Source organism: Delphinapterus leucas, chromosome 19, assembly GCF_059928025.1.
Source record: "Delphinapterus leucas isolate spDelLeu-1000000601 "Yukka" chromosome 19, BTC_Dleu_Yukka2, whole genome shotgun sequence".
Classification (NCBI taxonomy): domain Eukaryota; kingdom Metazoa; phylum Chordata; class Mammalia; order Artiodactyla; family Monodontidae; genus Delphinapterus; species Delphinapterus leucas.
Window position 1 is genome coordinate 32,553,458 of NC_143147.1, and position 24,468 is coordinate 32,577,925.

At 56.1% G+C, this 24,468-nt stretch overlaps 2 protein-coding genes and 4 pseudogenes across 2 annotated transcripts; 1 reads left to right on the forward strand and 5 right to left on the reverse strand.

The window, feature by feature from the left end:
* Positions 1–767: 767 nt before the first annotated feature.
* On the reverse strand, positions 768–2,985 carry LOC149746686 (uncharacterized protein SPEM3 pseudogene; annotated as a pseudogene).
* A 2,227-nt stretch (positions 2,986–5,212) lies between these two features.
* LOC149746687 (uncharacterized) lies at positions 5,213–6,877 on the reverse strand (annotated as a pseudogene).
* Positions 6,878–7,266: 389 nt separating this feature from the next.
* LOC149746688 (spermatid maturation protein 1 pseudogene) lies at positions 7,267–8,624 on the reverse strand (annotated as a pseudogene).
* Positions 8,625–12,056: 3,432 nt separating this feature from the next.
* LOC149746689 (neuroligin-2-like) lies at positions 12,057–14,854 on the reverse strand. The gene is given in 5 exon segments (XM_089901810.1): positions 12,057–12,740; positions 12,742–13,033; positions 13,838–14,207; positions 14,210–14,433; positions 14,847–14,854. Coding segments are annotated over 5 exon segments (1,506 nt in total). The 3' UTR covers positions 12,057–12,128.
* A 1,377-nt stretch (positions 14,855–16,231) lies between these two features.
* Positions 16,232–22,998, forward strand: LOC149746690 (uncharacterized protein SPEM3-like). The gene is made up of 4 exons (XM_089900856.1): positions 16,232–17,777; positions 19,084–19,208; positions 21,888–21,945; positions 22,064–22,998. The coding sequence occupies exons 2-4, from the start codon at positions 19,203–19,205 to the stop codon at positions 22,381–22,383; spliced, it is 384 nt and encodes a 127-aa protein (XP_089756982.1). The 5' UTR covers positions 16,232–17,777; positions 19,084–19,202; the 3' UTR covers positions 22,384–22,998.
* Positions 16,874–21,112, reverse strand: LOC149746691 (transmembrane protein 102-like; annotated as a pseudogene).
* Positions 22,999–24,468: the final 1,470 nt, after the last annotated feature.

Here is a 24,468-nt window from a genome sequence, read left to right on the forward strand (position 1 = left end):
GTTCTCTGAGCTCTGGGGGAGCTTTAAGGTGCTGGGGGTGGGTGACAGGGAAAGGAAAATTGCTCTAAACTCTAAAGCACTGCTCTCTAATGGCATTTTCCATGATGATGGAAATGTTCTAAATCTGTGCCGTCCAATACAGTAGCCGCTAGCTCCATGTGCCTACTGAGCACTTAGAAGGTCATGGCACTGAGTAACAGAATTTTTTTTTTTTTTTTGGCCATACCATGAAGCTTGCGGGGTCTGAGTTCCCCGACCAGGGATTGAACTCCAGCCACAGCAGTGAAAGTGCCAACTCCCAACAACTGGACCGCCAGGGATCAGAATTGGATGCCAGGGAAATTCCGTTCCCTGAGGAAGAGAATTTTCAACTTTTTAACTTAATTTTTAACAGAATTAATTTTCCTTAATTTTAACTAATTTACATTCTAATAGGCATTTGGCTAGTGGCTACTGTAATTGACAATGCAGCTCTAGGGCCTTGGGGATGACAGATTCAGCTAGAGAGCGATGGAGGGAAAGCAGGGATAGCTTAGGTCCTCATCAGGCCCTGTGGGATGGGGCTGGGGTGAATGTCCTCAAACAACCGCAGAACACTTCTCTTGTCTCTTCATTCCTCGTGCATATCTGTCCCCTCTTTTTCTAAGTTGCTCATCACACACTGATATCCCCACTCCTTGATGGTCTCCGGTGAGTTGTTGGATGTCTCTCGGTGAAGGTGCCTGGGAGACAGAGCTGCTCACTTGTCCATGCCTGCTCTGAACTGTCTCTGGCGGGCGTCAAAGACGACATGCCCGAGCCGGGTGCCTGACCCAGGACAGTAGGGCTTCCAGCTGGTTTTGGGAGGCGTAGACATCTGGCGATAGTTCTGGCAGGCTGGAGGAACTGTATCCATGGGGTGGTACACCCAGTCTTGGCTGCCTGCTCGCCGGGAGGATGATTGCAGCTCAATCAGTACAGGTACTTCTGAGAAGGTTTGCAGGTCATTGTAGGCCACCTGAGCCTTGGGCGAGCAGGAGTTCTGACTGGGTGGGATAGAAGTCCATGGTATGTGCTGCCCTGCATCCTCCTTTTGAGGAACTGCCTCAGATATAAATGACTGTCGGGTCTGATGTGGGCCCAAAACTTGGACAGAGTCAGTTCCTAGAGGGTTCTTGTGGAGGCCAGGATTTGGGATAAGGCATGAGTTGTTATGGAGGCCCTATCTCTTGGATGAGCCAGAGTATTGAGTAAGGGCCAGACTCGTATGGGGGCCAGGATCTCGATGAATTCCTGAGTACTTGTGTAAGCTAGGGTCATGTGTATGTTCTGAGCCCCTGTAAATTCCAGCATGTTCGGGAAGGCCTGGAAGCTTGTGGAGGCCTTGGTCTTGAGCAAGGGCTGGGTTCTTGGGGAGGCCTGGGTTTGTGGTTAGGCCTGGGTGTCAGGAAACTCTGCAGACTTTGGAAGGGCCTGGGGTCCTTGGGAGGACAGAGCCTTGGTTGAGGCCTTGACTCTCAGGAAGTTCATGGGTTTGGGCCTGGCTTGGGATTTGGGAAGTAATGGATAACTGGGGAGGGATGGGGACCTGGGAAGAGAGGACAGACTGAGAAGACTTGGAGGTTGGGGGAAAGGTGGGGGTTTGTATTAAGTTGGAGGGCTTCTGGCTGTTGCTGTGTTGATGAAGGACCCGGTATCTGAAAGAAACAAGGGGCAGATAAAGAGTGCATGGTGGAGGCATGGTGCATGGTGAGTTCTGCGTACTCGTTGCAGAATGGAGGCAAGGTTGAGAAGGTGCAGCATCCTTGGAGTACAGGAATTTGGGGTAGACTGGAGTCTGGGGGTCCGGTTTCTCTTCTCAGACCTGCAAGGAATGAAGCTCCAGTAAAGGAAGGTCTTGGACTGTTCAAATTTGTCTTTGGCATCATTTGAGATCTTCCATTCCATATTCCCCATATTCTGGGCCTGGGCGGAAGCGTGCTCATGGGCGTGGCCTCAGGAGCAGATCTCAGAATGGGGGATGGGTGTGCTCAGTGGGGTGGGCTGAGGAGGAGGTCTGGGCCTTGGCAGGTTCATGCGCAGGGGGCTGAACTGGGGGGCGGGTCTGGGCCCTGGCTGGGGACTGGGCTGTGTCAGAGTCTGGGGTCTTAGTCTTGGTCTCTTGGGGCAGGCAGAGAGGAACCACGTCCACCTTGCTCATCCTGTGGAGCTTGGAAGATGTCTCTTACCTGGAGTAAAAGTTGGCTTGGGACTTTAAGACTGTGACCGGAGGGGCCTCCCCAGCTCTCACTACCCGCTCCTTCCACAGTCCCCGTGGAGCCTCCGTGGAAGCCGCAGCCCGTCCACACTGAGGCGGCATCCAGCAGCACTTAGAAGCCTTTTCATAATTTTTGTCTGGTATCCAGGAGTCAAGGTGGTTTGGGTGCCCGAGCAGGAAGCTTGGGCCATGGCGGAAGCGGGAAGAAACTCTTGAGCACAGGTTCTTGGGATCCACGGAGCAGCGCATGCACATGCGATGGCTGCCTACACAGCTGACTTGCTTGTCTGCGGGGAAAGGCGAGACGGGTCAGGGCCTGGCTTCCTGAGGGGCTGAGAATCAAGGCAGGGATAGAAGAAAGGGGACAGGCCCACATCCCCTGAGCTCACGCTGGCGCCCACTCACCCTTGGGGAGAATACGATTGAAAAGTACCCGCAAGTAACACTTCAGATGCCTCCAGAGCTGAGGGAAGCAGGGGAGGGGGGAGACCGAGAGCAGGGTTAGCCCTGAAATCCAACCCTTGTCCGACCACACCCCAGCAGCCCTCCCATCTCAGCCCCTTCAAGGCCCCAGGGCTCCCCCAACTCCGCTGCCCAGATCCTGCTCTGACCATAGTCACCACGTTCATTCCCAAGTTGAGGAAGGTGAATCTGATCAGGAGCAAAAGAATTGAGTCTCCTAGCTCCTGGCATTTCCTGGGGATGGTGCCAGAGCATGGCTCGGCTCGGTAGAGGGCTCGCTCGCCCATGACCAGGGGTTCAAGGACTGCCTGGGTCCCCTGGCCTCCACATAGTCACTGGGAGCCAGACTGGGTCATAATGGGGCAGGTGGTGAGGTCACAGTGAGGGAGGGGGACGAAAAGGAGGACCCAGGGTAGCATTCCCTGGTAACCAGGGTCAGGTAAGCTGAGCCTGGACAGTCAAACAGGGCCCGGTGGCCGGCACACCTCCCCTCGAGTGGTCATTCATTTGCTCACCACCCACTGACTCACTTGTTCAAATGACACATTCCGTCTCTTGGTCCCTCTTGAGACTAGGAAGACCTCGGCCTCAGAGGCCTGCTGAAGGCCTGGTTGGAGTCCAGAGCCTCAGCCTTCTTCATGCCCTTCACTGGGCCTGCAGCTGGACCTGCCCAGGTGTGGAACCTCCCACGTTGGAAGCAGCTTCTTGTATGAGGCTCTTTGGGGACAGGGACAGCTGAGACACAGAGGAGGTGCCCAGAGACCAGGGGTTTGGAGTCTGCAGCTGCAGAACTACTTAGTGCATGGTATAGGACCAGGAGGGGCCTGCTGGCAGAACTGTGGCCACTAAACCAAGGGGACCCTCAGGCCAAGAAGGGGACACTGGCTTCTTATTGCAGGAAGCCAAGGGCAGGGGCCCAGGCTGGCAGAAGGAGTGGCGCTTCCAAGCCACAGACCACCAATGTTTCCTGGACTCCGGCGCTCTTTATTCCTCTCTCCATGCCCTGCCCCCGCCCGCCACCGCCCCCATTTGCCACCGGTCAGTTCATTTTCCCAGCCTGTCTCCTGTGCAGAGAGGGCCTCGAGGCCGAGGTGGAAGGTAGCAGCGAGTTGGCCCGTGCTTGGCTCTCCTGCGGTTGCCGCTTCCGCTCCAGGCTGTCATACACCTGGTAGTTGGCATTGCCCCCCGGGTTCCGGCTGAGTGGCATGAAGGTGGGTGGAGGTGGAGGGTGCTCGTTAGCCTGGACGTCGGGCAGGGGCTGGGAGGGGCGGAGGAGCAGCGCTGAGCTGGGAGCCGGGGCCCGCTTGTATGAGGCCTCGGCCAGCACCGTGAGGGAGGCGGATGTGGCCAGAGGGCGCCGCACGGGCAGCATCTCGGCCCATTCGGCCGCCCGGCGCCGCACCTCGTGGGGATCCCGGGAGTAGTTCAAGTGTCCCGTGAAGGGGTGCGGGCTACGGTTGGGCTGGCTGTGAGCACAGCTGGGGAGGCTCCGTCCGTGGGCCGGGGGAGAGTTGCGCCGCCAGGCTTCGGGCCGGCAGCCCAGGAATTCTTACATTCCTTTTTCCCAGGGGTCTGTCTCCACAGTGAACTAGGCCTAAGTCCATGGGCAAGAAAATTAAGTGGAGACACCTCGAAAAATTTAGAGGCCTATGAAGGAGGGGACCCTCAGAATCCAGGGCTCAAGTTGGGCAGCCTAAAACACAAGGTTTCCTAGTCTCTGACAAAGAGAGGTCTTCTCCCTCAGTAACCAAGAGCCCCAAACACAGCCCAGAACGGGGGAGGCAAGTTTCCATACATCTGATCGTGACCCAAGAGACCAGATGATGAAAACTGAAGCCTGGACCGTTTCTCACAGTCCGGGGAAATCAAGCATTGGCTGTCCAGCCCCACATCTTACCTCCTCCCCAGAGGGTGGCCTCTGAGCCACCCTAAAAAGAGCTAAGTTCTCTGAGCTCTGGGGGAGCTTTAAGGTGCTGGGGGTGGGTGACAGGGAAAGGAAAATTGCTCTAAACTCTAAAGCACTGCTCTCTAATGGCATTTTCCATGATGATGGAAATGTTCTAAATCTGTGCCGTCCAATACAGTAGCCGCTAGCTCCATGTGCCTACTGAGCACTTAGAAGGTCATGGCACTGAGTAACAGAATTTTTTTTTTTTTTTGGCCATACCATGAAGCTTGCGGGGTCTGAGTTCCCCGACCAGGGATTGAACTCCAGCCACAGCAGTGAAAGTGCCAAATCCCAACAACTGGACCGCCAGGGAACAGAATTGGATGCCAGGGAAATTCCGTTCCCTGAGGAAGAGAATTTTCAACTTTTTAACTTAATTTTTAACAGAATTAATTTTCCTTAATTTTAACTAATTTACATTCTAATAGGCATTTGGCTAGTGGCTACTGTAATTGACAATGCAGCTCTAGGGCCTTGGGGATAACGGATTTAGCTAGAGAGTGATGGAGGGAAAGCAGGGATAGCTTAGGTCCTCATCAGGCCCTGTGGGATGGGGCTAGGGTGGATGTCCTCAACCACCCACAGAACACTTCTCTTGTCTCTTTATTCCTCATGCATATCTGTCCCCTCTTTTTCTAAGTTGCTCTGAGCACACTGATATCCCCAAACCTTGGTGGTCTCCGGTGAGTTGTTGGATGTCTGTCGGTGAAGGCGCCTGGGAGACAGAGCTTCTCACTTGTCCCTGCCTGCTCTGAACTGTCTCTGGCGGGCGTCAAAGACCATATGCCCTAGCCCGGTGCCTGACCCAGGACAGTAGGGCTTCCAGCTGGTTTTGGGAGGCGTAGACATCTGGCGATAATTCTGGCAGCCTGGAGGAACTGTATCCATGGGGTGCTACACCCAGTCTTGGGTGCCTGCTCGCCAGGAGGATGATTGCAGCTCAATCAGTACAGGTACCTCTGAGAAGGTTTGCAGGTAATTGTAGGCCACCTGAGCCTTGGGAGAGCATGAGTTCTGACTGGGTGGGACAGAAGTCCATGGTGTGTGCTGCCAAGCACCCTCCTTTCGAGGAACTGCCTCATATATAAATGACTTGTGGGTCTGATATGCGCCCAAAACTTGGACAGAGTCAGTTCCTAGATGGTTCTTGTGGAGGTCAGGGTTTGGGATAAGGCATGCGTTGTTATGGAGGCCTGATCTCTTGGATAAGCCAGAGTCTTGAGTAAGGGCTGGGCACTTATGGGGGCCAGGATCTCGATTACTTCCTGAGTACTTGTGGAAGTTAGGGTCATGGGTATGTTCTGAGCTCCTCTAATTTCCAGCATCTTGGGTAAGGCCACATCTCCTTTTGACTTCAGTGGCTTGGGTAATGCCTGGATTCTTATGGAGGTCAGAATCTTGACTAAGGCCTTGGCTCCTGCAGACTCCAGAATCTTGGGTAAGACCTGGATTCTTGTAGTCTGCTGAGTCTCATGTAAGGCTTGAGCCCTTATGGAGGCGAGGGGTTTGCACAAGGCCTGGGCTCTTCAGATTCCTGGCAAAGGCCTGAACTCTTGTTGACTCCAGAGTCTTGGGCAAGGTATGGACGCTTCTCTGGCCCAGAATCTTGGGTAAAGTCTGGACTCCTAGAGACTCCTGAATCTTGGGCATTACCCGTACTCTTGTCACATCCAGAATCTTGAGAAGGGTGTGGGCTATTACGGAAGCCAGTTTTTTGGGAGAGCTCTTGACTTTTACACAGTACAGTCTCTTGCTTTTGTTCCAGATTCCTATAGACTCGAGAATCATGCATAAAGCCTGAGCTCCTCTGAATGTCAGAAGTTTGGAGAAATGGTGTGTTTTTGTGGAGACCAGAGGGCTGGGTGAGGTATGGGCGTGTCAAGAAATGTCTGTCTTGAGTAGAACCTAAGCTCTTCTGGGAGCCAGAATCTTGGGTAGTGACTGGATTCTTCTGAAGGTCAGAGTCGTGGGAAAGGCTTGGATTCTTGCAGAGGTAAGGGTCTTGGGTAAGGCCCAGAAGCTTGTGGAGGTCTGGATCTTGAGCAAGGCCTGGGTTCTTGGGGAGGCCTGGGCCTCAGGTAAGGCCTGGGTTCTTGTGGAGGCAGTCCTGGGATCATTGCTGGGGTTCATTGCTGAGGTCTGTGAAAGTGGTACCTGGCGATCCTCAAGTCATTTTGTTTGCACAATGAACATCTCAACAGATATAGAGGAATATAGACCTCACCTTCCATACCAGCTGCGTTCCTGGAATGTGAGCAGATAGGCCTTTTATGAATCACCCTGCTTCTCTGTTCATTTTCATTTGACTAACGTTATTGATCATTTTAAGCTGATTCCATTACGTGGGTCTATATTGAGCACCTGCTATGTGTTTGGAGTCTTGATGGAAAATGCCCACTGGCTGTTTCTATTTCTTTCTCTCTTTTTTTTTCTTTTTGGCCATGCAGTGTGGTTTGCAGGATCTTAGTTCCCCGACCAGGGATTGAACTGGGGCCGTCAGCAATGAAAGCGTGTAGTCCTAATCACTGGACGTCCCGGGAATTCCCTGTGGCTGTGTGGGCCCTGGCACCCCGCACACCACCACAAACCACCTCCTCTCTTCTTTCTATTCTTCTCCCAGTCACCTCTCTGTCAGGGAACGGTATACCTAGGCCTTTCCCGTCCCCTCAGCCGTGCTGGATCCAGAGACCGGGAGGTAACAGTGGGACAGGGCCTCCACCTCCCTGGTCAGCTCCCGCAGCTGCCGTCTCACGTCTCTGGCATTATAGGCTACGCGCCCTGAGGAGCGGCGCCGGGGGATGTCTGCGACGTGGGCCGGGCCCAGGATGGGTGGCTGGGCTGGCGGGCACTGCTCCTGTTCTGCTTGGGGCACCCCCCAACCGTTCTTGTGGCTCAGGGCCTGAGGGCTGTGGGGCGGGGGTTCACAGGGTACGCGTAGGCCTGTAGGCCCAGCTCTGACTGCCTCTCTTTTGAGCGGCCTTCCCTCTACAGTTTGCTGGAAGCAGATGGTCTGGGTAGGTGGCTCCATAGCATCCTGGGCCCAGGGAGTCCAGAACCCCTGGGTGGACTGAAAGCCTTCCCAGTCCTTGGGGCAATTCCAGTTGTGGGAGCAGATTGTTGTGTGCTGACGTGGGGGCTTCTCGTCATCGCTGTCAGTTGTCAGGGGCCCAGGCTACGGGGCGGTGGGCGTGGCGTGCCACAGAGTCTCGACGGCGATGGCGGCGAGTGGGTGGGGGGGACACGATCATTTTCACAGGGTCCATGGTGCACCGAAGGCAGACTGCAGGGGTGCTCTGCTTCGGGGGCTGGGTCTGCTTCCCAGGTGAGCATAACTTAGAAGCTTCTGTGGATCGGGGACAGGTGGGGAGCCTGGCTCCTCCAGGGATGGAGAGGCAGGTTGCAGGAAGAGAAGCTGCATAGTTATGGTGTCTGAGCAGGGAGAGCGGGAGGGGAAGGGGCCCACTTAAGGTCAGGGCTAGAACACCTGGTTTCTGCCTTTCCTATTCCCCAACCTCCCCATCCTCCACTTACCTTTCTCACAAATAACACGAAACACTTGGTGTAAGAAGCCACGGAGTCTGCGCCAGAGCTAGGTGGGGGAGGACACAGTGACTGCGTGGCCGTGGCCATGGGGGTCCCCAGGGCCCCAACCTACTGTGCCCACAGTACTACCGGCCGCCTTCCTGTCCCAGCGGCTCCTGGGGTTAAGCGGGTCACAATGATGTGGGGCTCTCCCTCACAGTGTGCCAAGAGGGAGAGTCCTGGGCCTGTGTTTGACCCTCCAGCCTGGGCCAGGGCTTAGCAGAGACCAAACCCTTCACCTTGCATGTCTCTCCTGTAGCCAGCCACCTGCACCAGCCCATAGGCCCTCTGGCCTGTTTGGTGTCTGTCCCCATCAGCCCCTGCCTGGTCCTCTACACCAGGCTCTGACCTCTGCACAAACACTGGTCCTGATCTTAACTCCCCGAACAACCCCATTACCAATGACCACCTCACCCCAGCACTCACTCCCCCTTTCTCTCTGACCTCAGAGCTGTTCACTGGAAGGGGCTGTGGGCTCGGACCCCCTCCTCCTCCCTCACTGGCAGAGTCACTTCTCCAGGGTTTGTTTCTTCAGAGCCCCACCCCTACCCCCCAACATAACAGCAGGCAAAACCAGCAGTTAAACTTCTATATTTACAATATTCCATCCTGGAGTCCCTGCGCAGTGACAAAGTCATGATGCAATCAAAGGCAGGACTGCAAAGCAGCACTGTGCCAGGACGGTGGACTACATCTCTATTGATTTGTTTGGTTGTGTTAAGCTTATATATGGAAACAGCACAAGGGGGATTTGCGTCCAGGGTTAGGAAAATGAGAAAAACTACTACCCCCCCTACTATTGTTATTACAAAATGGAAAGTACCTATTTCGGCCCCAGGAAACTGGGAACGCAATACACAAATGGAAATATAGGGATGTTCCTATGGAAAACACCCCCAATTGAACAACAGTGGCCCTACGAAGGGGTTGTTGATGATTTTGCTTTCATATGGGTCCACTCTAAAGAAAGGTTAATACTCTGGCAACAATTGCCAGGTGATAAACAGGAGCGTAGGAGGTATTGTAAGTGCTACTAGTGGAGTCAGGTACACAGGAACTGTAGGATATATCGTAAATATTTTTAAGGCACTATTCAAAAAACTTGCCCATGCATTTAAGAAAAAAAAATGTCATGAAGAACCTAGGGGTAAGAGAGGAATAAAGACACAGACCTACTGGAGAACGGACTTGAGGATATGGGGAGGGGGAAGGGTGAGCTGTGACAAAGCGAGAGAGAGGCACGGACATATATACACTACCAAACGTAAGGTAGATGGCTAGTGGGAAGCAGCCGCATAGCACAGGGAGATCAGCTCGGTGCTTTGTGACCGCCTGGAGGGGTGGGAGGGAGGGAGACGCAAGAGGGAAGAGATATGGGAACATATGTATATGTATAACTGATTCACTTTGTTATAAAGCAGAAACTAACACACCATTGTAAAGCAATTATACCCCAATAAAGATGTTAAAAAAAAAAAACTTGCCCATGCAGAAAGAACACGAAGATTGCACTTCTGTATTAAAGACTTACATAATAGCTTGGCTTAACTATTAGAAAATAACCTGCAACTAATGAGAACTTGGGGAATTATCTTGTTAGTACATCTAGAAACTGGGGACATTTTCAGAAAACTGACAAAAATATTTTGAGGTTAGAACATGTTGAGATGTTTTGATTTTGTACATGATGATGAAACCTGCCTATATATAAATACCCGCTCTGAAAAATAAATTTGTGCTTGACGTGCTGACATCTACAAAGGGTGTCAGGTCTTGTTTCCTTCGCCGACGCCGTCCATCCCTCGGGTTTACCTGGACTCGTTGGAGCTGGACTCCGACAATTTACAATATTCTCTTCATCTTTCGCCAGGTTTAAAAATGTGTACAGAGCCACGAAGGGTTGGGGTGGGGACATGGGATTGTCAAGGAATTGTTCTGGGGACAGGGGCTGGGCATTGGAGTCCGTGGCTGAATCATGGGGTCCCCCAGCCCCCCTCCCATGCCCCAGTTTGGGGGGCATCTGTCTACAGGGTTCAGGGCCCAGGTCCCTAGCATTTAGAAGGCAGGGCTGTTTGGAAAGGAGCTAGACCAGGCAGGGGAAGGGGTGGGAAAAGAACTAAGTTTCCATGGGTGGAGGTGGGGGCAGAAGGGACAGTCAGGAGGCAAAGTTCTGGGGAGCCAAGACAAGGGATTTGGGGGTCAGTGGAAGACAGCACTCCACCCCCTATTCAGATTTGGCACTAATGAACCCACAAAATGCCAGCAGGCGAGGATTGGCTCCTTCTCGGCTGGTGTCCCTTGAAACCCTTCCCGACATTGTTCCTCTCCCCAGAGGCCCAAACCGTTTCTCTTTGGGCAGTCACCTTACACACATCCTTTCAAATCAAATTCTTCCTGCTGGTGTCTGCCCAAGCGCCGTCCCCCACTGCCCCCTCCATCTGTTCCTCAGTACAGCTGACCCCGTTCTGTGCCCCAACCTGTCCGGGGAAGCCTTTCTCCCCTGCTCTCCTCCCCCTCCCCCCTCCACTGCTCCTTTCCTTCAGCCCTGGGGGCCCAGGGGAGAGGGGGCAGGTCAAAGGAGGGGGTGGGCAGCTGAGGGGAGAAGCTGGCTTGAGACCAGGAAGGGATGTCTTCAGAGGGGGACGGCGAAGGGGGGAGGGAAAACGGGGGCAGAGAGGGAGGGATGAGACATGGCGAGAAGAGGGACGCAGGCGGGACCCCTTTAGCTGCCACCTCCCCCTCTCCTGTATCCTACCTGCCCTGGCCCAGGGCTGAGGAATCCTTGGCACGTTTTGGGGGGTCTTCGCCCCTCAAACCCACCTCAGCAGTTTGGCACGGATGAGCGACTGTCTGAGGACTGAGGGAAGAAGGGCTGCCCTCAGACCGCGGTGAGGGCTTTGGTCAAACATGCACGGCCTCTGTGGGTGGCAGGTGCCACGCAGCCCCCCACCCCACCCCACCCCCCGAACTCTAGGGGAAGGAAGGGCAGAGCTTAGGGTCTGTTCATCTCCTCAGGGTTTGTCCCTCCCCCTCAGCTTCTGTCAGTTTGAAGTCCTTTCACACCTGCTGTGTGAGAAGTTAAGTGCTGGGCCTGAGGCCCTAAGATGCAGGGAAGTGCTGCAGAGAAAGGGGCCGTCTGCATGGGAAAACGTACATCCACACGCAAGAACATGTTTCCACTCAGAAATGCATCCTGGACCCAGGGGAAGACAAGTTCCCAGGCAGCACAGGGATGCAAGATCTCCTCTCTTCCCCGTGGCAGGGAATGTGTGTCTGTCATCTGTGGAAGGCGAGGCCTGCCCGGGGGAGACCGTGCTTCACCTCACTTGTACCACGGGGGATACACATGATTCGCTGGGGCGGGAGGGCTGGGGGCAGGGCAGGGGGGCTGTGATTTCCTCGCTACTTCCCAGGCACCACCCTGCGTCGTCCGGTGGCCAAGGGTCGCTGTTTGTGAACACACCACTTCCAGGGTCTCCAGGGGGTGGGAGGAGGGAGGAGGTGGGGGCACAAATCCCCACAGAAATTCTTTGAGGGAGCCAACATTTGTCCAGGGCGGCAAAAAAAAACCCTCACCCTGCACATGGTTTCTCACCCCCTCATGAGACAGCACACCTCCACGTGGGAAAATACTTCCACGTCCCCACACACCGAAGACGGGTGTCCAGACGACGGAGGGGAAAAAACACCCCCCCAGTTGTTCAAAGGCCCGGGTCCAGAGAAGAGAACGGGCCACTCCGCGCGGGAGAAGCGCACACATCCCGGCGAGGAAACCCATGTCCACCTAAAGCTCCTCGATGTGTCACAGCTCCACACGACAAAAGCCTGTCGCCAAGCCCTCCTCCCTGCCTTCTGAGCTGGCCGGGAGGGCCGGGGAGGGGGGCCTCCCCGAGCCGCCCCCTATACCCGAGTGGTGGAGTGGGGATGGGGGAGCGTGTTGTTGTGGCTGGTAGCGGTGGGGGGAGGCGAGGGGAAGGGCCCAAAGGGATGGAGGGAGGGGGGCGGCGGGGGAGGGGGTGGCCCCAGGCCGCTGGGCAGCAGGGTCAGGGCCCCGGGGGCCAAGAGTGGCAAATCGTCTGGCGCCCGGCGCAGGGCCAGGGTGTAGTCGAGCGGGCAGGCGGGGCCCAGGGCCTCCGCAGGTTTCGCCCCGACGCCCCCGCCCCGCTTCAGCTGCAGCGACACCAGCTCCTCCTCGGGTGGCAGCTCACGGCCGGCAGCAGGGAGCAGGGTGCCCCCGCCGGGCACGCCGGTGCCCGAGCCGCCGGGGGGGGGCGGGGGGGGGGGTGGGGTGGGGGGGAGGCTGAGCCGCCTGCACCGCAGCTCCTGCCGCCGGTCCCGCTTGTAGTAGAGGGCGGCGAAGGCAAGGATGCTGAGGAAGAGGAGGGAGGCGCCCACGGCCACGGTGACGCTGAGCTCCGTGGAGTAGTCTCGGGAGTCCCCGGGGAAGCGGTCGTAGGCCCGGGGGCCCGGCTCGGGCTTGGGCTCGGGCGGCAGGGCGGCCGGAGGCGGGGGAGCGGCGAGTGCCGGGGGCACCAGGGGGCGGGCGCGGCGGCCGGCGCGTGGCATAGGGAGGGAGGCGCGTGGTGGTGGTGAAGAGCTCCGAGTGCAGGTTGTGCAGGTGCGGCACGAGCTCCAGCCAGAAGGCCACCTTGTTGGCGCGGTAGTTGGCGCGCACGCGCGGCTTCAAGCCGATGTGCAGGTACTGCTTCTCCTTGCTGTTGAACTTGCTCCACACCACCTCCTCGAGGCGGTTGCGCTTGGTGTGGATGAACTTGGTGTCCTGTGGCACCGTCTGGTTGGGGTCGCTGTGGACACAGCGCGGCAGGGAAAGGAGGAGTAAGGGTGAGGCTCCCATGAAAGGCAGGGGTGGGGGCGTGCTATGGGAGGAATGAGGAGAGAGATGGACAGAGATGCAGAGAGCTGGGGAGACGGGAAGAGAGACAGAGACGGATACGAAGAGACAGAGAAACTGCCAGAGACGGACGGACAGACAGACAAATAGGGATGAAGCCAGACTGCCAGAGACAGTCTGAGATGAGGACAGAGGGGCAGAGAGGGAAGAGACAGACCACCAGTGACAGAGGCAGAGTCTGAGAATGAATGAGATAGAGACATATGGAAACAGAGACACAAAAGGACATGAGAGACAGCCAGGGGGAAACCAGCGAGTACAGAGTAACCAGATCAAAGCAAGCAGAGATATCAATAGATTTCAAAAGAGAGGGGCAGAGACAGCAATAGACAGACAGACACAAACCCTCACACACACTCAGATACACAGATGGGAGCACTCAGACAGCGGGCCGAGCTCTGGGAGGAGAAGGAGAGAGCTGGGTGGGCAAGGGAGGGAAGGAGAGACAGACACGGAGCCAAAGGCACCAAGTGAGCCCGCCCCCCAGAAAAGACAGGGACCTCTCTGTCCAACTCTTCTGAGTCTTCAACACACACAGAAGAGCTGTCCGGCAGGTGTCTGAGTCGAGAAGGCAAGAGTGCCTTGATGGAGGAATGATGGCCGTGTGAAGGAGAGGGAGAGAAGGGGCTGAGGATGGAGGCGGTGTGTGCCCTGAACTGCAGGGATGCCCGACCCAGCCCCTCCCTCTGGCCCTCACCCGGTCTTGGCGAAGTTGGTCCAGTAGGTCATGACCACGGCGCTGAGCATGACATCATTCTTGGAGAAGTTGCAGGGGAAGAGGTCGGTGGCACCCACCATGGGCACATCAGAGACGTAGGGTAGCTCATCCCCGTGCGCTGCATCTGCCCACTCGGGCTGGCCCTCAGCCTGGCAGTGGTGGTAGAAGGTGTAAAAGTAGACAGGGGACTGGTAGTCAGCGTGCAACTTGGCGGTGGCCACAGCCGGTGCCACCCACTGGTGGCCGGTAAAGAGTGCCAGCAGGGTCTTGCGCCACATCTCGCCATTGTCCCTGTCGGCCCAGTCCGTGTACATAAACCTGATGGTCTCCCGCAGCACATCCTTCCCTCCGGGTAGCCATACAGGTTGTCCACAAAGTTGGAGACGGTGAAGTCGAAGGCGCTGGCGGACACGCCGTCCTCGCTCTTCGCCGAGTCCTCCACGAACTTGAGGCCCTCTCCCTGGTTGACACCGATGAGCATGTCGTAGTTGAGGAATTCTCCCTGCTGCATGAGGATCTCAGGGTCATCGGGGACTATGTCACCGTCCACCACGGGCCCAAAGGCGATATGGTAGCTGGGGAGAAGGGGTCAAGGTCACATCACCTGTTCACCGGCCTCCTCTCAGCTCACAGCCTGCTGAGTCCTCTGCTCAGAAGACCCCTCTCCCCTAGTTAAAACCTTCTGAGCCCTTCAGGGTACTTGACCTCTCAGGAGGAAGTCCTCCCTCAAGCACTTCATGGAGCCTCGTGCACACTGGCTCTCTTTAGGCACCTCCGCCTAGGGAAGGCTTCTGGGAGAAGGCAGGGCCCCGGGAGGGCCTTGAAGTCCACCTCTCCTGGCTAAATGGAATGCTTGTGGCCTGCGGGCACCTCTCACCCTCAACCTCCTTGGAACCAGCAAGGAGAATGGAGGCCTGGACCTGGCCCTCTCCCACCCGCATACCTGGCGGGTGGTGCTGGGCCACCCCGAAGAAGCCCGCTAGCTCACCAGGACATGCTCTTGACTCTCCGGTCCGACTCGCCGCCTCACCCACGGGACCTGAGGATAAGCCCTAGACGACCCCCACCCCAGGCACCAGCTCCCACCCTTGGGCCTCGTGCTAGCTTCGCCAGACCCAGCAGCCTATGTACCTCTCAGTTGACCCCACCCTCCACCTTTGCCCCCCACAGAAAACTCCCCCTTCTCTGATCTCCAGTGTCCCTGTCCCCCACTAACACTATCCCAAAGCCAAGACACTCAAATTTTCCAGGATGTGGTTCCAATATCCCCAGGCACCTTTCCACCCTATTTCCGGGCCCTGCACTCCTGCCAAAGCCACTCTTGTAATTTTAAGGGTGTGGGTCCTTAGCTTTGGGGATATTAGCTCACCCCACCCCTGCTGGGGTGCTGCCAGTGTCTAGGAAGAACCCAACCTTGGTGTCTTTTCTTTTGCCACCCTCTAATTGAAGAATCCCCCACTTTTTTTCACGGAAGACCCCAAAAAAGTATGCCTTGAAATATCCAGACTGTCGCCAATCAGCAAGAAGAGGTTCCCAGACCCTGTCTCTGGACGATACCGCTTTTTACCAAGTCACCCCCATTTCTAGTGGCACAGCATTCCAGCTGCTGAGCCCCTTTCCTCACCTTGTTACCATCCACTCCTTTTGAAGTCACCTCCAAATCCGCCCTTCCTAGTGGTTACACCAGGTGGTTGTCTGGAGGGCCCTGTGTCACCTCGGAATAAGGAGCATAGGTTTTTGGCTTTTTTCCTTTTTTCTGACAGCCCCTAATTTCCTCGGGGACAGCTGGTGCTGTTTAGATCCCACGCCCTCCGATCCAACCAGCCCCCCCGAGAGAGGAGTGCACCCACGTTGTCACGGGTCCCCAAATGTGAACAGACCCGCTATAAGTCAGAGCGCATCAGAGCTTTCTGCGACAGGGCTTCCTTGTCCTCCCTGGGACTGCCTATAGCGCCCCCTCTTCCTTCCCCGACGCCCCTCAACCTGTCCTCTCTTGTCGATCCGGGGACGGCTGGCGCTGGCTCCGGTTCCAGGCTCCTCCCTCCCTGTAGCCCACAAGCGGAGCTTCCCCCCACGCCTGGCTAGGCGTCCCGGACCCCAGGAAGGAGTGAGAGTGTCTCCGCAGAGCGCCCTGGTCTGGCGAAGTGAGCGCTGGGCCTGGCGGCTGGACCAAGCAGAGCGGCGGCAGCGGTAGCGGCTGTGGGAGGCTGAGGCGGCGGCGGCAGCGACAGCGGCTTCCCCCTCCCCCGAGAGCCGGTCCGGGGGCGGAGACGCCGGGAAAGAGGGGGAGGTGAAGCTGGGCGGGCGGAACCCCGGGGTTCCTTGGAGGCAGGGAGTGGCGACGGTCTTAGAGACTGGTGGAGCTGAGGCAAGGCCGCATGTCTCGCATGTCTCCGGGTTCAGAGGAGGAGGGACAAGGAGGCGACTTCACTGAATGGAACTCTGGATGGGGGGAGAGGTTGGGCTTAGATAGATGGAATGGCGGATGCCCCGAGAATGGAGAAAGGGACCTTACTGCCTGGGATGGAGGACAGAACTGGATGAGGAAGGTGGGGGGAATAACTGAAGAGATAGCGGTGGTGGTGAGGTCTAGCCTGGGGTGAAATCCGGCCTCCTTAATGTCTCTGCTTTTGTGTGAGACAAATTGGCCAGTCCCTGGTCTCCATACCTTTCTCCTTTACACGTTCTTTCAGCAAATATATTACCCCCACCCCTATTGACTCCTAAGAGAAGAGACCATAAGAACAGGCGGGAGATGGATGCCAGAGGCTGCACCGGAGTGGGAGGGGTGCTGGCCACAGATTTGGAAAGTGGAGAGGCCAGAATGGAACGACCTGTGCCAGGGATGGGGTGGGAGGAGGGTGGGAGGAAGCGGAGGAACCGGCGAGGAGGCTTTCTAGAACGGGCTCTTCAGGCTCAAAGGGCTCAGCCTGTCTCCCAGGTGAGGGGAGAGCAGTCCCCTCCACATCCCGCTGGCCAACAGAAGCACATTCCAGGTTAGTAGGAACAGCGTCTTTAATGGGCCCCGCCTCCCACGCCAGCTAAGCCGCCCCCTGTTGCGTGCAGCCTTGGCCTCTTCCACAGCGGCTCGCAGGGCACCGGCAGTGTCCCTGCGAAGCAGGGCCAACGGCCCGAACAGCGAAGCGGTGCCGTCCCCCGCACGGAGCTTTTGGCCACTCAGAAAATAGTGGGGCAGCGTCCCGGCCTCGAGCGCCCGGCCCAGCTCATCCAGCAGCCCGAGGCAGCAGGCGCCCGCATTCTCGGCTCGCGCCAGAGAGGGCGCGGGCAGCCGCTCACACGCCCAGTAGAGCAACGTCCGCAGGAGGTAGGGCGCCGCGACCCTAGTCCTGGCCACCAGAGGGCGCAGCAGCGCCTGAGCCGTCGCGTGCCCTTGCAGCAGGGGAACGGATATGCGCGTCTTGAGCGCCAGCTCTTGGCGGGCGAAGCAGAGCTGCCAGCCGGAGGTGTCCGGCCGCTCTGTGCCGCCGCCGCCTGGCACAAGCTAGAAGGAAGACGACTCCGAGGCCAGCGGGCCGGCCCACGAGTGGCTCCGAGGCTCCTGGGGTCAGCCGGCCACGGACACCACGGGGATCAAGTCGAAAAGCAGGAGGCGGCGCGGGGGCCCGGGCGCAGCCAGGAGGATGGTGGTGACCCCCGCGTGGCGGTCTGCGTGGACCAAGCGCGGGGCACCCGGAACCGGAAACGGGGACTCAGTGACCGCAGCCAGCGAAGCAGAGAACCGGGCAGTCACCTGGGCGGGGCACAATGTGGGCTACGCCTCCGGAGCCTCCAACGGCTGTGGCACTGGGCTAACGTCGGTTGCTTTGGTGACGTCACCATTCCGTTTTTTTCAGTGGTGAGGGAAAGCCAACATCGGTTACGTCTTGTTGAGGCAACTCTGGCACTGAAACATTACTAGGTGAGTTTTCCAAAGACTCGTGTGCCTCAGGCTCAGTGACGTGTAGCTGGTCCACGGAGATTTGTGGATCCTTGGGAGTTTCTTTGCTTTGGGCTGGGTGGATCGAATCACGTCCTCCTGGGACCAGGGGTCCTAGGCAATCCTGCCATGCCTCCCGGGCCGAGGTTCCGCGTACCTGCTCTGGGAGGAAGAGCCATGTGTAACAGGATCCCACGTCCGGTTGCAGCTCCTGCCCAGTGCCATCTAGCGAAAGCACGGGCACCAGGAGTGTGAAGCCGGCGTCGTAGTGAGGTCCCCGAGCGTAGGGACCTAGAGGCGCAGGCCCCAGATCCAGGGAGCCCTCGCGAATCCCGCAACGAAGCAGCAGGAGCTCTGCCTGAGGAGGAAAGCGAGGGTCCCGGCGGTGAACGAGACCTAAGGAAAGAGAAGGGATCGTAAAGTCGTGATCCAGAGCCGGGGCGGGGTGAGGCGGAGCTGAGAGCTGCAAGTTCCCGAAGGCTGGGAGGGTTACTTAAGGCTGGGAGGATTACTTAGCAAGCAAAGAGAAAACAAAGTCCTTGGCCTGGAGGAGATCTGGTCCTGGCTTGGGACCTTCTCTCCAGCTCGCCTGCACACCCAGCTCCTGGATCAGCTGGGTTAGTTCTTGCAGCTGTGCCCCAGAGCAGAAGTCGATGTCCGTGAGCGGCCGGGCTGGGGCTGGGGGCAGTGGGCCCCACCAGGGAGCACTCCCCCAGACCGCGGAAGCCATATGGCTCTGTCGTTTGGGGGCTAGGAAATACACAAACGGGAGGAAGCCCAGACGGGCCGTACCTTTTGCTGCGGAAAACTGGCCCCCGTTCTTGGCTCTTCCAGAGGCCAAGAGGGTTCCCAAGACACAGTCCGCCTATGGGTCTGCAGACGAAGGGCCCTAAATTTAGTCTTGAAAGAGAACAAATAAATACCTCCTCCGTCCTTGCCCTTTTCTCATATGCTGGTCCCCGCCCCCATGCAACGGTTCACCTGACTCAGCAGGTAGAAAGTAGCTGTTTGGCCCCTCCTAAGGAATGCAATAGCCTCCTTCGCTGCCCCTTGTCTACGTCCCCTTACCTCTTTTTCAGAAGAGGCTAGTGGTTTGCGGCTTCCCTCTTAGGGTTAGCTACAAAGGCTGGGAAGAGAATGGATAGGAAGATTCAACAGGTAACTTCTTCCTGCTGCCTGTAAGGCCACGCCCTTAAATTATAACCACGCCCCTTTCTGGAGACTGTCGGGGTGGTTCCGGACCAGCCCGGCCTCCAGTCAGAGTTCAGTCACTCCTTTCGCTCTGCAGAGATCTCGCGGCCATCCTGGGAGTTGTAGTTTGTCTTCAAAGCTACCAGGGCGTTGGGGCCACGCCCCCACATCCTTTCCTGTTCCGTTGAAGTAGTGCCTGATGGAAGTCGTATTTCTATGGAGGTAAGCTATTCTCTGTCTTTATGATAAACTATTCTGTGTCTTTATGATAAACTATTCTGTGTCTTTACAAGGCCAGGTGAAGCGCACAAACACTCCTTGCGGTTAGAACAGAGGCCTAATAGGATGGATCTGAATAGCAAACAATAATGAGGGACATACACTAGGGAATGCGGAAAATTGGGGACTCTACATCTCACTTGGGAGTAGAGGAGCCCTGGTCATTTAAATCTAGAAGGGTTCTTGCATGCAATTATAACTTCAGTTTAGAGATGAGACTGCAAGCCTAGAAAGGTTGCACATGACTTGTCCAAGTTCAGAGCTCAGCCAGAGAGCTGTTGGAAATGGGCTCTCCAGCTGGGACGTATCTCCTTGGAATCGGTGGTGGTAACGTTAGACAAGAACACACCGATAGTGTGCATGTAGTGACCCAGGGATGGACATCTGACTCAGGGAAGGGACATATTAGTGTTGCCCACCTCAGACACACAAGTGGTGTCAGGGAAAACACTTTGGAATCTCGCAGTTTATGTGTGTATACAGAAGAGTTATCAGGACTGAAAATCAAGTCCAGAGGAAACTCCAGCTGGGCTAGGGCAGGGCAATGAAAAATTATCAGGGGAAGGAAATGGCTTTCAGCGACCAGTGCTATCATGGACACAGCTTAAGTCCAGGATGAACCTAGGAGTAAGAATAATAGGACAGAAAGATAGGACACCAGAGACACGCTCACAGATTAGACCAATGCATACTGGACCAGGAATTCTAACATTCCTTTTTCCTAGGGGTCTGTCTCCCCAGTGAACTAGGCCTAAGTCCATGGGCAAGAAAACTAAGTGGAGACACCTCGAACTATTTAGAGGCCTATGAAGGAGGGGACCCTCAGAATCCAGGGCTCAATTTGGGGAGCCTAAAACACAAGGTTTCCTAGTCACTGACAAAGAGAGGTCTTCTCCCTCAGTAACCAAGAGCCCCAAACACAGCCCAGGACGGGGGAGGTAAGTTTCCATACATCTGATCGTGACCCAAGAGACCAGATGAGGAAAACTGAAGCCTGGGATCTTTCTCACAGTCTGGAGAAATCAGGCATTGGCTGTCCATCCCCACATCTTACCTCCTCCGTAGAGGGTGGCTTCTGAGCCACGCTAAAAATAGCTAAGTTCTCTGGTCTCTGGGGGAGCTTTAAGATGCCGGGGGTGGGTGACAGGGAAAGGAAAATTGCTCTAAACTCTAAAGCACTGCTCTCCGATAGCATTGTCCATGATGATGCAAATGTTCTAAATCTGTGCCGTCCAATGCAGTAGCCACTAGCTCCATGTGCCTACTGAGCACTTAGATGGCCGTGGCAATGAGGAACAGAATTTTTTTTTTTGGCCAAACCATGAAGCTTGCGGGGTCTGAGTTCCCCGACCAGGGATTAAACACCAGCCACAGCAGTGAAAGCGCCAAGTCCCAACAACTGGACCGCCAGGGAACAGAATTGGATGCCAAGGAAATTCCGTTCCCTGAGGAAGAGAATTTTTAATTTTTTAACTTAATTTTTAACAGAATTAATTTTCCTTAATTTTAACTAATTTACATTCTAATAGGCATTTGGTTAGTGGCTACTGTAATTGACAATGCAGCTCTAGGGCCATGGGGATAACGGATTTAGCTAGACAGTTATGGAGGGAAAGCAGGGATAGTTTAGGTCCTCATCAGGCCCTGTGGGATGTGGCTGGGTTGGATGTCCTCAAGCAACCACAGAACACTTCTCTTGTCTCTTTATTCCTCAAGCATATCTGTCCCCTCTTTTTCTAAGTTGCTCATCACACACTGATATCCCCACTCCTTGATGGTCTCCGGTGAATTGTTGGATGTCTCTCGGTGAAGGCGCCTGGGAGACAGAGCTTCTCACTTGTCCCTGCCTGATCTGAACTGTCTCTGGCGGGCGTCAAAGACCACAAGCCCTAGCCGAGTGCCTGACCCAGGACTGTGGGGCTTCCAGCTGGTTTAGGGAGGCATAGACATCTGGCGATAGTTCTGGCAGGCTGGAGGAACTGTATCCATGTGGTGGTACACCCAGATCTTGGCTGCCTGCTCGTCGTAAGGGTGATTGCAACTCAATCAGTACAGGTACCTCTGAGAAGGTTTGCAGGTCGTTGCCTACAGTTTAAATCTCGGGTAAGACCTGGGTTCTTGTGGAGGCCTGGGTCGTGGATAAGGCCTGGGTCCCTGTGGAGGCCTGGATTTGGGGTAAGGCCTGCGTTTCTGAAAACTCTACAGTCTTTTGAAGGTCCTGAGGTCCTTTGGAGGACAGAGCCTTGGTTGAGGCCAAGACTCTCATGAAGTTCAGGGGGTTGGGGCTGGTTTGGGGTTTGGGAAGTAGTGGATAACTGGGGAGGGATGGGGCCCTGGGAAGAGAGGACAGACTGAGGAGACTTGGAGTTTGGGGTAAAGGTGGGGGCTTGTATTAAGGTGGAGGGCTTCTGGTGGTCGCTGTGTTGATGAAGGACAAAGGATCTGGGAGAAACAAGAGGCAGATAAAGAGTGCATGGTGGAGGCATGGTGCATGATGAGCTCTGGGCACTGGTTGGAGAATGGAATCAAGGTTGAGAAGGTGCTGCTGGGGTGTGACCGGACAAGGGTTAGATTTCAGGGCTAACCCTGCTCCCGGCCTCCCCCCTCCCCTTCTTCCCTCAGCTCTGGAGGCATCTGAAGAGATTCTTGCGGGCACTTTTCAATCGTATTTTCCCCAAAGGTGAGTGGGCGCCAGTGTGGGCTCAGGGGATGTGGGCCTGTCCCCTTTCTTCTATCCCTGCCTTGATTCTCAGCCCCTCAGGAAGCCAGGCCCTGACCCATCTTGCCTTTCCCCGCAGACAAGCAAGCCAGCTGTGTAGGCAGCCATCGCATGTGCATGCGCTGCTCCGTGGATCCCAAGAACCTGTGCTCAAGAGTTTCTTCCCGCTTCCGCCATGGCCCAAGCTTCCTGCTCGGGCACCCAAACCACCTTGACTCCTGGATACTAGACACAAATGATGAGAAGGCTTCTAAGTGCTGCTGGATGCCGCCTCAGTGTGGACGGGCTGGGGCTTCCACGGAGGCTCCACGGGGACTGTGGAAGGAGGGGGTAGTGAGTGCTGGGGAGGCCCCTCCGGTCACAGCCTTAAAGTCCCAAGCCACCTTGTACTCCAGGTAGGAGACATCTTCGAAGTACCGAAGGATGAACAAGGTGGACGTGTTTCCACTCCACCTGCCCCAAGAGAGCAAGATTAAGACCCCAGACTATGACCCAGCCCAGGCCCCAGCCCGGGCCCAGACCCACCCCCAGTTCAGCCCCCTGCGCATGCTCCTGCGAAGGCCCAGACCTTCTTCTCAGCCCAACCCCCTGCGCACAACACCCCAGGCCGAGACCTGCTCCCGAGGCCATGCCCATGAGCACACTTCCGCCCAGGCCCAGGCCTTCTCCCTAGTGCACCCCACTGGGAACGCTCCTGCCAAAGCCCAGACCTTCTCCTCCACCCACCCCTTTGAGCACGCCCCACCTCAGGCCCAGACTTGCTCCACATTCCACTCCCCTGAGCACACCACCCCCCAGGCCCAGACCCCCACCCGAGCCCTCACCCCTGAGCACAGCCCTGCCCAGGTCCATGGCCCTGAGCATACCTCAGCCTATACCCCAGTCCAGGACCAAGCCCAGGACACCTCACATGCCTCAGCCCAGTCCCTGGGCCAAATATCTGTCTGCACCCTGACCCATGCTCATCTGACCTATACCCATGCCAACACTCTGGTCCCTCCCCCAACTTCTGCCCCTAATACTACTCCTGCCCTAGCCCCTACACCAGTCCCTGTCCCGATCTCTGCCACAACCTCTGTCCCAGCACTGGTCATGGCCCTGACCACCACTCCAGTCCCTTCTACCACCCCTACCCCATCCTAGGTTCTATTTCCTCTACCTTGTCTGCCTTCATCCAAGGCCTCTCCTCCGGCCGTGTGGTCTACGATGACCGCAGGGTAAAGCAGAACTTATTCCATGTGTGTTCCCCTCAGAACTCTGGGTATTCCAGAAAGGACTTGGGTACCCTCTCCAGACCGCAAGAGGGGCATGGTCTGGTGAGCTCTGGTACAGCAGAGCAAACACTGAAGCAATGTAGTGGGGACAGTGCCAAGCCCTCCACAGGATTCATACTGGGTTACCCGGGGTTGGGGAATATGGAAGGGAAGATCTCAGATGATGCCAAAGACAAATTTGTACAGTCCAAGACCTTCCCTTACTGCAGCTTCCATCCTTGCAGTTCTGAGAAGAGAAACACGGACCCCCAGACTCCAGTCTACCCCAAATTCCTGTACTCCAAGGGTGCTGCACCTTGTCAACCTTGCTTCCATTCTCCAACCAGTGCCCAGAGCTCACCATGCACCATGCCTCCACCTTGCACTCTTTATCTGCCTCTTGTTTCTCCCAGATCCTTTGTCCTTCATCAACACAGCAACCACCAGAAGCCCTCCACCTTAATACAAACCCCCACCTTTCCCCCAACCTCCAAGTCTCCTCAGTCTGTCCTCTCTTCCCAGGGCCCCATCCCTCCCCAGTTATCCACTACTTCCCAAACCCCAAATCAGCCCCAACCCCCTGAACTTCATGAGAGTCTAGGCCTCAACCAAGGCTCTGTCCTCCAAAGGACCCCAGGCCCTTCAAAAGACTGTGGAGTTTTCAGAAACGCAGGCCTTACCCCAAATCCAGGCCTCCACAGGGACCCAGGCCTTATCCAAGACCCAGGCCTGCACAAGAATACAGGCCTCCCCAAGAACCCAGGCCTTGCTCAAGATCCAGGCCTCCACAAGCTTCCAGGCCTTACCCAAGATCCTTACCTCTGCAAGAATCCAAGCCTTTCCCACGACTCTGATCTTCAGAAGAATCCAGTCATTACCCAAGATTCTGGCTCCCAGAAGAGCTTAGGTTCTACTCGAGACAGACGTTTATTTAAACGCCCATATCTCACCCAACCCTCTGGTCTCCACAAAAACACACCATTTCTCCAAACTTCTGACATTCAGAGGAGCTCAGGCTTTATGCATGATTCTCGAGTCTATAGGAATCTGGAACGAAAGCAAGAGACTGTACTCTATAAAAGTCAAGAGCTCTCCCAAATAACTGGCTTCCATAATAGCCCACACCCTTGTCAACATTCTGGATGTGACAAGAGTACAGGTAATGCCCAAGATTCAGGAGTCTCTAGGAGTCCAGACTTTACCCAAGATCTGGGCCAGAGAAGCGTCCATA

What these genes read in the sequence shown, in the direction of transcription:
- LOC149746690 (XM_089900856.1), top strand. An exon ending in CAATCGTATTTTCCCCAAAG is followed by an intron (nt 21,946 to 22,063) that starts GTGAGTGGGCGC and finishes CTTTCCCCGCAG; the next exon opens with ACAAGCAAGCCAGCTGTGTA.